Source organism: Lissotriton helveticus, chromosome 6 (genome assembly GCF_964261635.1).
Source record: "Lissotriton helveticus chromosome 6, aLisHel1.1, whole genome shotgun sequence".
NCBI classification, from domain to species: Eukaryota; Metazoa; Chordata; class Amphibia; order Caudata; family Salamandridae; genus Lissotriton; species Lissotriton helveticus.
This window is the reverse complement of record NC_136067.1, coordinates 1,552,646,234-1,552,661,625: the sequence shown is the minus strand read 5'-3', so window position 1 is coordinate 1,552,661,625 and position 15,392 is coordinate 1,552,646,234. Positions and strand designations below refer to the sequence as shown.

Below are 15,392 nucleotides of genomic sequence, written 5' to 3'. Positions count from 1 at the left end.
TACATGAATGTTTTTACATGTATTACAGAGGGGAGACCTTGGTAGTTTTAAACAGTTCAGCTTCCCTTGTGGGTTCAATGCTTTTAGCAGAATTAAAAGGAAAGTACGGCACCACCTCCATGTTTACACACATTGATCAAGTAACATGTAATTATCATCGCGGAAGGGCGGTTTGGCAATGCCACTTTTTTTAATTACTGAATTTTAGCACACAACCCATTCAAGCAGAGGCTCGATAGTTACAAATGGTGATTAAGAAAATAAAGAGCGTTTTATATTAAAAAAGGCCACATTTTCGATCACACACCAGATTCAACAATATTTCTGTCGAAAATATGGTAGAGGGAGGCATGGGCAACCAGGCTTGAAGGTCGCCACTGCCCCGTGTGCTTTAGACAGAGCAATTTACATCTCCAGCCCAACAGCAAGTAGGGAAGTTGTTTCCAGGGGCGATGACCGCCCAGGTGGAGGGTAAGTCTCCAAGCAAGACATAGGAATACATTCAACGCCTTTGCTTTATGCATGGATGAAACAATGTGGCGGCAGCGTACCAATTTACAGCACTGAGGCACTGCTCATATTCGAACTGGGACCCTCTGATCCAGGGAGTCTCACCAGGAAATAGTTGAGGGGAGCTAGACATGACAGTGAAGATCACTTCTCCCCAAACCAAAGGAGAGGAAGTTGCACCATGCGTTTGATGAAATTGACAATCGTGGACTTGTGCATCGGAAAAGGTGAATCCTGACTGAGTCTGAGGCAGCACAGGGGGCCTCCAACAGACCTGTCCAGCCTAGGCGGGAGACATACTCATACTGGTGTGAGAAAGCAAGAAAAGATTGTGAGACATCAATACCAGGGTAATATTAGGAGATTGCTCCTCAGCTCCTACCAATTGCTTATCATTGTAGTAAGAATTGAGCATGAAGTGGGTTCGAGAAGTAAGTGCTTCATACAAAGAAAGTAAATATAAAATGAAAGGCAGCCAACATTCCGTAGCTGCGTTACACTCATTTACACTGATCCGCTGGCAAAGGTGAAGGCTAATGGGACCCTCTCTGAGCAACTCCTATTGGAAAGTGCACCAGACAGGGCTGCTTCCGATCATCTATTTTAATTGTACTAGTACTGGAATCACTTGCATGTTGGATAACGGAGGACCCATTGATAAGAGATTTTAGATGGCATGGGGATTGGGGATTGGAAGTCCAAATCTCGATGTATGCAGACAATTTACACCTGTATCTAGCAGACCCAGATTCACTCTTAGAAAGGGTTTTCTTTATCCTTAAGGTATTTGGTCAATATTCTGTTTTCTGAATGAATTAGTCAAAGTCGATAATGTTCCCTGTGACTAGATGGTTAGCTCTGGTTCCTTCCAATTATCCATTGGAGATCTCCTGTCTTTGTTTCAAATTCTTAGGGATCCGTGTTACCCAGAGTAGAGAGGCTGTCACTGAACAAAATCCAACACTTGCACAGACTCAATTCAGAGTATTCGTAGCCCAATGGAGAACACTGCCTCTATCCTCGGTCTCTTGGGCCACCGCGTTCAAGACGACCACCCCGCATAGATTTAAGAATAGTTTCCAGAATATACCATTCAGGGTCCCAGACAATTTCTTTGCTAGCCTGGACTCACCAGTTCACACCTTGCTCTGGGATGAGGACACACCCAGAATATTACTGGAAGCTTTGTGCAGAGGTGTATAGGACTGCAGATTAGCTTTGCCGGCTATATCCAACAGTATCAATGCACCTCCCACTTAGTTACTGTGAACAACTGGGCCATTTCCCCTCCCCCCCAGAAAGAATCATCTCTCTGTATGCGTTTGATATTGGGGTCCAATTTAAAGGTCTAGATGAATACAAAATATCGGGTGTTATACTAGGCTCTATACAGGCAGTGCTAACTACTTGGAGAGCTGCCCAATCATTATCAGGATATAAAGGGATTATCACATGTGAAATCCACATGTAGAACATAGATGATCGTAGTATTCAAAAAGAAGGAAGGGCCCAGGTTGATCAGTAATCTATGGCTTCCGGCTGCTGGCATGACCGGTGACTCAGCTGAGTCCTGATGAAAATTTTAATATTTGAACATTAAATGGATTTTGTGCCATGATTTACAAAATGTATTGTATAATTTTTAGTTTAGAGTGGACAATGTATTGTTTTGATTAAGTCTGTATAATGTTTTAAATGTGTGATTGCAGCAGCATTTGCTATTGTGCATAGTGTTCAGGTCATACTGACCTGAGATAAGGTGTATAGTTCAGGCGTGTTTAGGCAACACATATATAACTGTAGCACGCTTGGTTAAAAATTTCTGGAAAGTTTAGTTTTTCAAAAGTAAGGTGTGCTTCACTTATCCAATAGTGTTTATTTAAGGGTCTGTGTAACCCCATCATCAAACAAAGGGTCCTTACACATTTATCTAGATTGGATTGTAAAATTGCCATGCTACAAGAAACACATTTAAACGAAAATTATATTTGCACTGGAGTGGTGACTTTATTTCATAAATCTCTTTCCCCTATTATAAAGACAGAAGAGAGAGATGCTGATGGCAGATGGCTTCTTCTACACCCGATTATAAATGGATCCCCTTTGTCTCTCATTAACATATATGGTCCTACTGGTATAGACTCACAGTTTTGGCAGTCCATGTCCTCTGTTTTCCAATCTTGTTCTAGTTCCAACCTCCTGGTGGGCGGGGATTGCAATCAGGTCATGGATCCCTTTACTGACAGGAAATCCACTTTTAGATATATCCCCAATAAAATGCAAAAAACATTTGCAGGTGCTATTCGTTCCAGAGGTTTGGTAGACGATTGGAGGATATACAATCCAGATAGTTAGGAATCCTCCTTTTATTCTCCTAAACATAATTCTAAATCTAGAATTGATAAAAAAAATTTAAGTCCTAACCTTCACTCTAATTTAACTCATGCCGAAATTAGATCCATATTTATTTCTGATCATGCCCCTGTTTTTATCAATTTAGATCTCCCCTCTGAACCCTCCAAATCCCATAGATGGCATTTTAATAATTACTTACTCAAAGGTCCCATATTCATTGAGCGCTTCAAGGATTTTCTATCAGAATGTTTTCTCATTAACACCAATCCTGATATTCCTGTCCACACAACTTGGGACGCTTTTAAAGCGACAGCCAGAGGATTTATTATTGAATATGTAGCTACTAAGAAGAAACTTCATCTCAAGGAATCATCTTCCATACTATCCTCTGTTAAACAACTTGAAAACACCTATTTTTCCTCTAATGATGATGTTACTCTCAAAAAATGAATATAAGCCAAATTAAATTTCAATAGGAAATCAACAGAAGAAGCCTGGGATGTTACTTAAAATTAATTCCTAATTCTACGGCGGGCATAATAGAGCTGGTAAACTGCTAGCGAACTATTTGAAGGTCAAATCTCAAAATGTTTACATTGTGAAAATCATTGACGATAATGGTGTCAACCATTTTAAAGATGAGGAAATATTAAAGTGTTTACAGATTTCTACCAGAACTTATATACTCCTAAATTGTCTGCTTCTGACACTGCTTTGGATTCTTTTTTTGATTCATTATGTCCTCGCTCTCCTCCTTCTCATGATTGCTCTTTTTTAGATAAAGATCTGTCTCTCTATGAAATCAAGTCAGCTTTAACCCAGCTTCCCAAAAATAAGGCCCAGGCCTGGTGGCATTACTGCCGAATTCTATTCCTGCTTCTCACAGATTCTTCTTCCCCATCTTTTATCTCTTTTTCAGTACTTCACCTCCCATCATGAGGCTCGCGGTTCCTTTCTAGAAGCCATGATATGTTTAATCCCAAAGAATGATAAAGACCCTTCACTCTGTGCTAACTATCGCCCTATCTCTTTAATAAACTTAGATTGCAAAATGTTCACTAAGACATTGGCCCTTCGTGTTAATCAGGTAATTCCGGATCTGATTGGTTCTGAACAGACGGGGTTTGTCAAAGGAAGATCACTGGCAGATTATTCAAACTTTTAAAAATATTATTCATCTTGCGTCTAAGAGTTTCTTACCCGTTGCAGCCATTACTCTAGACGCCGAGAAAGCCTTTGTTTGCATTCACTGGCTCTTTATGATGGGGGCACTTAAATGGCATGCTTTTGGTCCTGTTATTCTGTCTCTTATTAGTTTGCTATGTTTTTACCCTACCACTTCGGTTTTTGTTAATGGTTCTCAATCCTCTTACTTTACCCTCAAAAAGGGCACTCGACAAATCTGTCCTCTTTCACCATTACTTTTTATACTATCTCTTGAACCCTTTCTTCATTCTTCTCTATTTCGAGGTTATATTTACAGAACTATTGAAATCAAGTTCTCGCCCAATGCTGATGATATTTTCTTATATATCTCCGATCCCATTACTGCTTTACCCGCTTTAACCAAAATCTTATCTTCATACGCTGCCCTATCGGGTTATAAGTTAAACTTTTCTAATTCCGAGTTACTTTCACTTAACAAATATTGCCTAAAAAACATGTTTGAAGGAACAGGTTTCAAATGGACTACCAATTGTATTACTTGCTTGGGGATCAAATATTCTTCCCCAGTAGTTAAAACGGTCAAACTTAATTTGGAGGAAGTTTAATTAAAAGTGACACGTATGGCTGAGAAATGTTCTCCCTTATTTTTATCTTGGTGGAGTAGATTGGATACTATTAAAATGATGATGCTCCCTGTTATTAATTTGTATTTGTCCAAGTTACCAGTTAGGCTTCCTTTAATGTTCTTTAAAACTGTCAATAGTATTTTAAGTATATTTCTTTGGAACAATCGGATGGCTCGCATCTCTCTGTCTTCTTTGTCAGTACCTATGGATCGGGGTGGTGTCAACTTTCCCAATGTCTGACAGTATCACTCCTCTTTTTTAATTTGTAAAGTCTTACCCTATTTATCCCCTTCTGAAACACCCATTTTATTGGTCTGGCATAGATTGAAGGACTCTTTGATCCATCATCTTCCCTTCTCCTCGCTTTCCAATTTCTCACACTCTCCTCGCGTATTCAAGTCCCCACCCATCTCACAATTTATATCAACTTTTAATCCGATCCTTAACAAATCTCTTTCCCCTATGGAAGTGTACCTGGATTTCCCCTTTATGGCACAATAGGTCCATTAAACATTCAAATCGTACCATTTTTTGAAGAGATTGGATAGCCAAAGGGATAATTCAAGTTACGCATCTCCTCCAGGGTTCACACTTCCTTTCCCCTCAGGAAGTACGTTTTTCCTGTCCGTCTCCTCCCTTCTTCGGTATCATTCTTTAAGAATACTCTTAACCCAGCAGTTCTCTCTTCTCTCTAGTTTCCCTTCTTCTTCATTAGATCCTTTAATAGAACCACTATCTACTTCCCTTTCAGTTTGGGCTTCTCATATCTACAAATATCTTCATATTTCTCTTCCCACTCATCCCAAGACTAGGAATGAACTTCTATGGGAATCTGATTTGCAGTATATTCCTTCGGTACACACATGGAACTCCATATGGACACGAATACAACACACCTCATGCAATGCTAGCACTACCCAAACACTCTATTACTTTCATCAGAGGTTGTATTTAACCCCGGCATCTATCTCCAAGTATAGCTCTGAGATTTCCCCTAAATGTTGGTCCTGTACAAACACTCCTGGTTCATATTTACATTCTTTCTTTCGTTTTTCCTAGTATTTCCTCTTTTTGGTTAAAGGTATGCAAATCAATCTCCTCTATTTGCTTCATTAATTTTTCTTTTGATATTTACTTCATAGTTTTAGGCAGTAACTCTGCTAAATGGTTTGGTACCCACAAGCTGGGTTTGTTTGTGGACTTGCTGCATGCCTTTGAATTTCAGGTTATTACCTCTAATTGGAAGGAAGCCAATAAGGTTTCTTTTTCTGGCTGGTGGAACCTTCTTTGCAACCATCATAGGTTGGACAGTGCTTCTGTAATTACCTCTCAGCAATTCATTCGAAAAGAGGCCTTCTAGTCTTCACTTACTAACTATTTATCTTTCCAGGTAGCTCATAACTAGGACAGTACTTTTGTTTTTCAACCGCCATGAGCTTTCTGTTGTGTTCTTTTTATATTGTTCAAATAGAGATAACATATTATTATCCTCTTGTTATTTGAAAGCTTAAAGTGCTCATTACCGGATGTACCTACCTATACAATTTGGTAAGGATGTTGACTTTTTGTTGACTACCTTTTTCTTTTTCCTTTTCTTTTCTCTCTCTCTCTTTTCTATGTTTATTTACAAAACTTATAAAATGCTCATTTGTTTTGGTACATAATTCATCATTATTGCTCCTAGACCTTGGTTTTTACTTTAGATGCTTGTAGCATTATTAGGTGTTCATCTTACCAGGTTTATATGTATTGAGTGATATCTTTTGCAATTTTTCCTATCAGAGTTGTAATGTTGTACCCATGTTTTTATTTGTTTCAATAAAGCTCTTTAAACTAAAATAATAATAATAATAATACCTTACATATTCACAGTGCTTTCTGTCACAGGCCAAGACTTCGTAGCACTAAAAATACACATGTCACTATAATCCACGTCGCCAACCAGGATTAAATTCTTTGGCTTTCTAATTACACATACAGACCTCTACAGTGAATTTTCATAATGTAAGATAGTGCATTCCCACTGATGAGCATAACTTGTATTTATTTTCTATTTAAGCTGTTCATTACCTGAAGATGAAAAATCTAAAAACTCCAGAATATTTAGCTTTTCTAGCCACACCTTTAACCCCGCTCCCATGCTCACGGACTTCGCCCCCACTGCACGCAGCATCACAGTTCACATACTTTTTGAATGCATTTTGACAGTTGATTTTACTAATTCCCTCTGTTTTTCTTGCACAGTGCTATGAAGAGGCTACAGGTTGACATGTTGTCACGTTATAATCCCATCAAAACAGTATATAAATAATTGGCACATAGTATATACATAATAGTATATACATCAGATTTATTGTTCACCCCAAAAGCTTCCTTTAGGTACTTGATGACTAAGATGTGTGGGAAAAATGAGCAGCCAGCTTGCTGGATGCCTTCATTAAATCAAATAAAAAGTATGTGCATACTTTATAATCACAGCTATGCAATCTAGAGTATATAAACCTGTTATTCGAGAATTAAGCAAAGGTCAGGTGGTATTAGATATATATTATGCTGTGATACAGGAGTGTTGAAGATCACTCTAGGTTACGATGGGAATGTAAAGTAAAGTCCACATTTGTAAAGCGCACAATCACCCGTAAGGGTCTCTAGGCGCTGGGGGCCGTCGGGAAGATTAAGCAAGCTATTGCCCAGAGTCACATGGTGCTGGGCTAACCTGCCGCCGGAGCCGGGGATCGAACCGTGGTCCCCAGATTCCAGCGTCAGTCGCCCTGGCCGCGGCGCCACACCTCTCCCTAGGATCCCTGAGGACGGATGTAAGGAAATAAAAACATTTTTATGATTTAATATGAACTTTTAAAGTTTAAATGTATCATCATCAAATACATAATACACACAAAGGTCTTCAAGAGATGTTTGCAGACACCTGTGTTAGTTGCTCTTCTTGTGTTACACCACTGAAGGATTTTTGTGCATTTCACTTTATGTCCCACAAGATATGCACAGTGGAAAGATATTGTAGCTACACCCTAGGAGATTGTAAATTTGAAAATATTTACAAAGCCACAATATATCAATGACTACCTGGAGCACAGTGAGGGCCCAACAAAGAAACAAGACGAGGGGGAAAATGTGGTAATGAAGAATCTGCACACTGCTGCGGTGAAAGATGTGGAAATGCCAAGTGCTCAACAAAGGACTGAGTTTTCTTCCGCCTGAAGGACAGGACCTTTGTAAAGTCTGCACTGAATTGCATGACTTTTTCAGAAAAGATAAAAGAAAAATTGTTTGGCTCAGCCCAACTTATGAATTACCGTGAAATGACAGAGGCATGCCACAGAAAGAAGTTTAATCATGTACCTCCTCCCAAAGTGATTCCATTGAGGGTGAAAATTTTGCGAAGGCAGTCCAAGGGGAATTGGAAAACACAGAAACACAGGACAGGAACTATTTTAACAATGTATCCAAAGTCCAACAAAAACACTTTGGATTCTTTAAAGAACCATCAAGGGATAATAAAAAGGAAACATCAGACAATGGTGGTGTTAATGTCCTAATTGAAAAGAAGGCTTGTGAGTCCTGTGTAATTAAGAGTCAGAGCCAGACCAGGTATGAAATAGAGAACTTGGGTGACAGTATAGCGCTATATAAGAATGCAAAATAAATAAATAAACTTGGAGACTGAGGTAGTGGTAGCCAGCTGGCTATCAAAATAGAAACAAAAGACACACAATTGATGGAGGGAATGCAGAACAAATCAAAACATTCACCCCCAGTCAAGAAATCTGGGTTAAATCCATCATTCTTTTGCTCACCATGCCACTCCAGTTTAGACCTTGCCATATGCAAATCAGTTTTGACCCTGTGCCTCATGGGAACAGCCCAGCCTGAACTGCTAAGCCAGGTCCTCCCTGGACCAGAAACAAGCATCCTAGGACTGGTTTCGGGTTTTCACCCCTCTTCAGCCAGGATAGCTTTAATACAGTTGCACAGTTAGCCCAGGACCCACGTCTGGGCATACCCGGGGCACTCAGGGCGAGGAAGCAAAAGACACACAATTGATGGAATGAATGCAGAACAAATCAAAACATTCACCCCCAGTCAAGAAATCTGGGTTAAATCCATCATTCTCTTGCTCACCATGCCACTCCAGTGTAGACCTTGCCATATGCAAATCAGTTTTGACCCTGTGCCTCATGGGAACAGCCCAGCCTGAACTGCTAAGCGAGGTCCTCCCTGGACCAGAAACAAGCATCCTAGGACCGGTTTCGGGGTTTCACCCCTCTTCAGCCAGGATAGCTTTAATACAGTTGCACAGTTAGCCTGGGACCCACGTCTGGGCATACCCGGCGCACTCAGGGCGAGGAAGCAATAGACACACAATTGATGGACGGAATGTAGAACAAATCAAAACATTTACCCCCAGTCAAGAAATCTGGGTTAAATCCATCATTCTTTTGCTCACCATGCCACCCCAGAAACCAGTCCCAGGATGCTTGTTTCCGGTCCAGGGAGTACCTGGCCTGGCAGTTCAGTCTGGACTGTTCCCATGGGGCACAGAGTCAAGACTGATCTGCATATGGCTGGGTCCAAACTGGGGTGGCGTAGTGAGCAAAAGAACTATGGATTTAACCCAGATCTTTTGACTGGGGGAGAATGTTTGCATTGTCAGCATTGCGTCCATCATTTGTTTGCTGTAACACTTTTCGCCCTAAGTGGGATGGGTTGGCCCAGACATGGGTCCCTTGCTCACTTTGCCACTGGAATCAAGCTATTCTGGCTGAAGAAGGGTGACGTATCCTGAAACAGGTCCCAGGATGCTGGTTTCCGGTCCAGGGAGGACCTGGCTTGGCAGTTCGGTCTGGACTGTTTCCATGGGGCACAGGGTCAAGACTGATTTGCATATGGCTGGGTCCAAACTGGGGTGGCGTAGTGGGCAAAAGAACGATGGATTTAACCCAGATCTTTTGACTGGGGGAGAATGTTTGCATTGTCAGCATTCCATCCATCATTTGTTTGCTGTATCACAATAGAAAAGCAAAATTCATATAACAGACAAGCCTAAGATCCCCTACTTTTCCATTCTTTAAAAGATCCCTGAGGATATTTTACCACTCATGGACAGATACTGTTTCGGTCATAGGATGTATGCTTTATCAGCAATCATCGTTTTGAGACTGCTTTCCGAGACCTCTGGATAAGACAAAGCCATCATATTTAAAAAAGTCTAAGACAGTGATTAATATGAAGATAAAGGATATCCTCTTTAACTTGAGATGGGAGCTAGGAAGAACCTTTGATGTGTAGTCCTTTAAACCAACATGCAGGTCACATTAATGGTAGCAGAGAGGATAATTAGCGTCACAGATGGCAGTATGATACTCCAGTATCACTTATGATGGCCTTGGCCAAGAAAGCCGAAAGCAACATGTATTTTCTGTTTGAAGAAACTATTTTCCACCAAATAGATGAGACCTCTATGGGCAGAATCTTTGACCCAAGTGATGGCTGTCTCTTTGTAAATGATTTTGAGATGAGACATACCTATGACACACCAGCCCATTTCACAAGACTGGCTTATAAAAAGACTACATAGATGATGTATTAATCATCTGAAAAGGTTACAGATAGGAAACAATACATTTTGTGAACTTAATGAAAATGACCCACAATTGTTATTCACACAACATGTAGGCAATCTTCAAATTCTGTTTCTTGACCTTTTGATCAAGGTAGAAGTCTGTTGAGTTATTTGTGAAGTGTATCATAAACCTAGACAAAAAACACACTACTGTTGTTTAAATGTCATTATCCACGGACTATGAAAGAAAACCTCCCTTTTAGACAATTTCTGTGAATTCACAGGAATTGCATGAAAATAGAGACTTGTAAGAAACATTATAATGACCTCTCTAGCAAATTATATGCAATGAACTACGCTAAGAGAATAATTCAGAACTGAAAGAAAAGGGCCAGGAATAACAGAAATGCCATATCTTTACAAAAGAAGATTGTGACAGACTGGCCTTTGTTACCACTTACTCTCCAGCTTCAAGTGGACTAAAAAAGATTGAGAACAAACAATCCTACATGTGGAGGGCCTTGCACTAGAAAAAATTATGTTCTGATACTGAAGAGGGAAACAATTGCAAGACCATCTCGCCACACTAGACCAAAATAGAACAGAAACAAAAAAGCCTATTTGACACTGTGGTCTTTACCTTGAGTAGAGGGGCTCAGCCTATGTGGGAACTGCGATGTTTGAAGGTAAACTACAGACAGCACAGAATCATATCTGCAACTTGGACACCCATGAATGCAGAACTCGCATAACAACTCTTAACACTGATTCTTACAACCCTTCAGGGAAGGTGTCCTAACACGTTTCGGGGAGGCCGCTGGCTGGGACATACCACAGGAGGTTAAGCAAGTGTTACTGGGCCTACTACCCAAACCAAAAACCAAGAAATTGAGTAGAAGATTTGTTAACTTGGAGTTGGTGTGGGCCAAGCGACGGATTGTTATAGTGTGGATGCAACCCCAACCCCCGAAGCATGCGGACTGGCTGAGAGATATAAACAAATGGGCAGCGGCGGAGTTGGTCAGAATGAGATTGGTTAGAAAGGATGAAAAGGCCGAAGAAGACAGAATGGCGTGGGCCTCCATGATAATGGATCTCCAGGGAGATCAGAAGCCGTCTTCTCAACAGACTATCCAGGGGGATTCTCTCTAGAGGGGCAAGCCACATAGCAACCCAAAACAGCAGAGCCTGACACTCAAATGATGGGGACGATACATACTATAGGTGATCACAAAGTTAGGAAAATAACTGACCGGAATAACAGGTATAACGGAATAATAGGGGGGGTTATTGTTAATGTTCATTTGCTATACGAAATGTTAGCAGGATCCAAACCATTAATAGTTATTAATGCACTGTTTTACAATGTATAGAAGGATGAAAACAAATGGATATATACAGCCTAGATCAATTACAGGGCAATAGGAAATATGTTGAGTAATTTAAATTGATCTGCTGTGTAATAATGTACGCTGTATATAAGACTAAATGGCAATAAAAAAAATTAAAAACTGTTAACACTGAGTCTGTGGTGCGTATGATCAATGCCCAGGTTCAATCCGCTAGAACGGCATGACGACACGCAAAATCAAGATGAGTATTATTGAACACAGATGCAACAAATTCACAACAAAGTTGATCAGGCACTAAAATGAAAACCAGCACAATGAATGTAACCTTCAATGGACAGTGATAAAGTCAAGAGTGAAGACCCCACAGCGCTTCTCTGGTTCGAAAACTGCTTGGGCTTCCAACATAAAGGCCATATTTCAATTCAGAATGACAAAATCAAAGGGAGTCAAATTTAAAACACGTTCCTAAACAACAATTGTGGGAATAGGTATCACTGATAATTAATCATCTAAGGCATAAAGGTCTAACACACACAGAATTGTCTTTTACATTATTTGGGTTAACCTAGATATACCTTTGGTACATTTCAAAGTGATCAGAGAAGAGCAATGACTTAATAAACAATGAGAGAAAAAAACAGAGAATTACATATCCCAGTCTTAAAGTGTCACACCACAGACTGCAGTCCACATGTACCACTTGCCTCCCAGGAATGACTCCAATAATTTTCAATTGGTCACAGATGGTACATTTTTCCCCCACTATTCTTTAAATAAGGTATCACAGGCTAACCCTCAAATTGAATACAGAATAAACACAATACTTCTTGTAAATGTCACACTTGAGTCAGTGGCTTTTGATTACCCTAATCACACACAAGTGATTCTATGCCAATAAAGAACCCCTTTTCAGCCTTCATGCGCCTCGCTTAAAAATAGCGCTCTAACAATGGTCTATTCCAGACCGAAACTTTATACAAAAAATGAGTACAGAGGCTTTTAACAGCCCTTTAATTACAACCTACGCTCTGCCCTCAGATGATGCCTCAATGGGCAGACTTGACCCCTAATGACATCACAAATTAAATAATGCGAACATGCTTAACTTTGTGACAATTTTATCTCATCGATGAATGTCCCCATCAAATGCAAGAGCAGGAGTTCATCGCGCAGCCCGCTTCTGCCGGAATCAAGAAGTGCATGTCTGGCCCTTTGGGTAAGCGATCTTAAGATGTCTCAGAAATACTTTTTCGATAGAGGCGCTTACATTTAATAATTGATATTTATCTTGGCATTAGTGGTGCAATACAGACACTGGAAGGAGCCAGGTGGTTCTATTGCTTACCATATCTGGTGATCCTACACAAATTCGGCAGTATGGCGCCTGTACCACGTGGTGATGGGTTGTACTTTTGCGCTTGGTGGTGCACAGTTTGTATGTATTCTACTGTGTGCCTTAACCCTGCGTGTATACACTTTACATGTAAAAACAGTTTGTATACCCGGCACACTTAGGGCGTTTAATGCAAAAATAACAAGGTGAAGGATGGAATGCTTGGATTAATCATAGCCACTGGTCATTACACAGGGCCACATGCTACTGCATCAACTTTCATCCACCAAGTCACCTCAGTTTGGACCCAGCAATATGCAAATGAGTCTTCACCCTGCTCCTCATTTGAACAGGCCAGCCTGAACTACTGGACCAGGCCCTCCCTGAATCAGAACATAGGCAACCCAGGACAGGTTTCATCATTAAAAGTGGCACGGTGAGCCCGGGGCCCACTTTTGGGCATGCCTGGTGCACTAACGGTGTCAAACGCAAAAACAACAAGGTGGTGCAGGGAATGCTTGAATTAATCTCAGACATAAGGATGGATTGGACGCGACCCAGAGTAATTATCAGTGGCTGAGATGAATTCAAACATCCCATCTATTACTTTTTTGTATATTTTAGCAAGCCTTTCTTATAGCTTTGTAGGAGATTTATGGTCGCTAGTCGTGTTAATATGGCATTGGCAGAGCTGGCAGGGGCAATGGGTGGTGTACCCTGCAGTGGCCTCCAGATGAGGGCCCTGGCACTTTTTTTTCTTCCAATTAAGCACTGGAAAACCCCAAGCACTATCTTTTAAGTTGTGTGCTGGATGCCTTTGTGTTACACAGTGAAAATACTTTTTTCCAACCTTCCACACCTCCTTATGTGTTTTCAGCAGACTGATAAAATGCTCACAGGTCTGTTTTTTTAGGTCGAGCCCTGAACCAGTGGGCAAGCGCTGCTCTGGGGTTGATCTGTGGTAGTGGAGTATGGGGGCGAACCACACCCTCTCCCCGTCCATCTTTTTCATTGGCTTGTGTCTTTGCCGTTCCTAAATGCTGCCTTTGGATGGTTTATAGGCTTGTTAGTCTCTCCTTATGCCGACCATATCATCATTTGTATCCTTCCAAGGCTACTGGCCCCTTTACTTCGAGTGTTGCACGGCATGTGCTCTTTAGATTGGGAGCACTATTTTCTTCCTGTGCCTTCTCCCCCGCCTGTACTCCTGTTGTTCGTGCCTTCTTGCCCCCTACCCGCACCCCTGTTTGCAATACAATAGGTCTCGCGTAAATTTGAGTCCTATAGCATTGCAAATGCTTGTTTTATTAATGTACTGTACGAATTCAGTGGTTTAAAACTGGCTGCTCTATCATCAGAATCTCTGTTTTTCACAGTATGACAATACGTTTTTCTCTCTTCTACTCTGGAGTGACATTGTGGAGAAGTGTGGCTCAATGGTTAGAGCGGCAGACCCTGATGCAGAAGTCTGGCCCGGGACCAGGGTTCAATTCCCGCCTTGGCTGGTCTCGGCGGATCTTGGGCTCATAATTCCTCGGACCTGATTTCTCGCCTCGGTGCCTACTCTAAGCATGGGTCCCACGCTGCAACTCTGGGCAATAGCTTGCTTAGTCTCCACAACGGCCCCCTACAGTGCTAGGGATGCCTGGTTGCACCCTGGGGATGCCCAGGAGTGGACATTTCACGGGGAAAAACCAGGAAGGGTTCCCTAGCGGTATGAGTACAGCGCCAGGACACTCAGGAGTATCAGTGCGCTTTACAAGTACGGCTACATTTACATTTTACATTTACATTTACATACTATTTATTGTAAGACCTCGGCACATCATTTCAGTTCGAGATTGTTATTGTATAAACGAATACATTCAAATACAGTGCATCTGGGAGTAACTGTGCAGATGAAGCGTGGGAGCACCCAGGGCACCCGCCCTCTACTGACAACCCCCTGTTAAACATCCTGCTCATTAGAAGGCCCCAAGGTACCCACCTTCATGACCTCAACCTGCAGGTCCTCGTGAAGGGACGGAGTCACTTTCATGGCATTCAGCATCTGACTAAGCAACTGCCTCTCGTCAGCATCCGTTTCCAGGGAGATGAATCGTTCATCAGACAGAAGCTTCTGAGGAAAGCAACAGAAACAAGTTAATGCCTTAGAAGGTCATCTTACTGGGAATCTAACGACAAACCTACCTATCACTCAAAATACTTGCAGCCGCAGGCTCGCACTAAATTCTAGAAAGCACAGTAGATGTCTCAAACTGTGATCTGCACATGTTTTCAGTGTTTTGCTACTGAATTATCCATTAGTGCTCTTACATACAGTACTATATACAAAAAATGTGGGGGTGGGGGGCATGGGGCATATAATCCTCCAGAGTCTAGGCGACACCACAGACATGTGACCAAGAAAGGAGCTCTAGCAGGAAAAATATGAAAGGAATTTAAAGAGAAGCAAACTTTCGATTTGC

The 15,392-nt window shown here is 41.3% G+C and overlaps 1 protein-coding gene across 1 annotated transcript in view; it reads right to left on the bottom strand.

Moving 5' to 3' along the window:
- ARFGEF3 (ARFGEF family member 3) overlaps window positions 1–15,392 on the bottom strand; it is a 505,700-nt gene that overhangs the window by 324,583 nt on the left and 165,725 nt on the right. Inside the window, exon 4 of the mRNA XM_078649342.1 lies at window positions 14,912–15,043. Within this exon, the coding sequence (XP_078505468.1) occupies window positions 14,912–15,043 (132 nt within the window). The remainder of the gene's footprint in view (window positions 1–14,911; window positions 15,044–15,392) is intronic.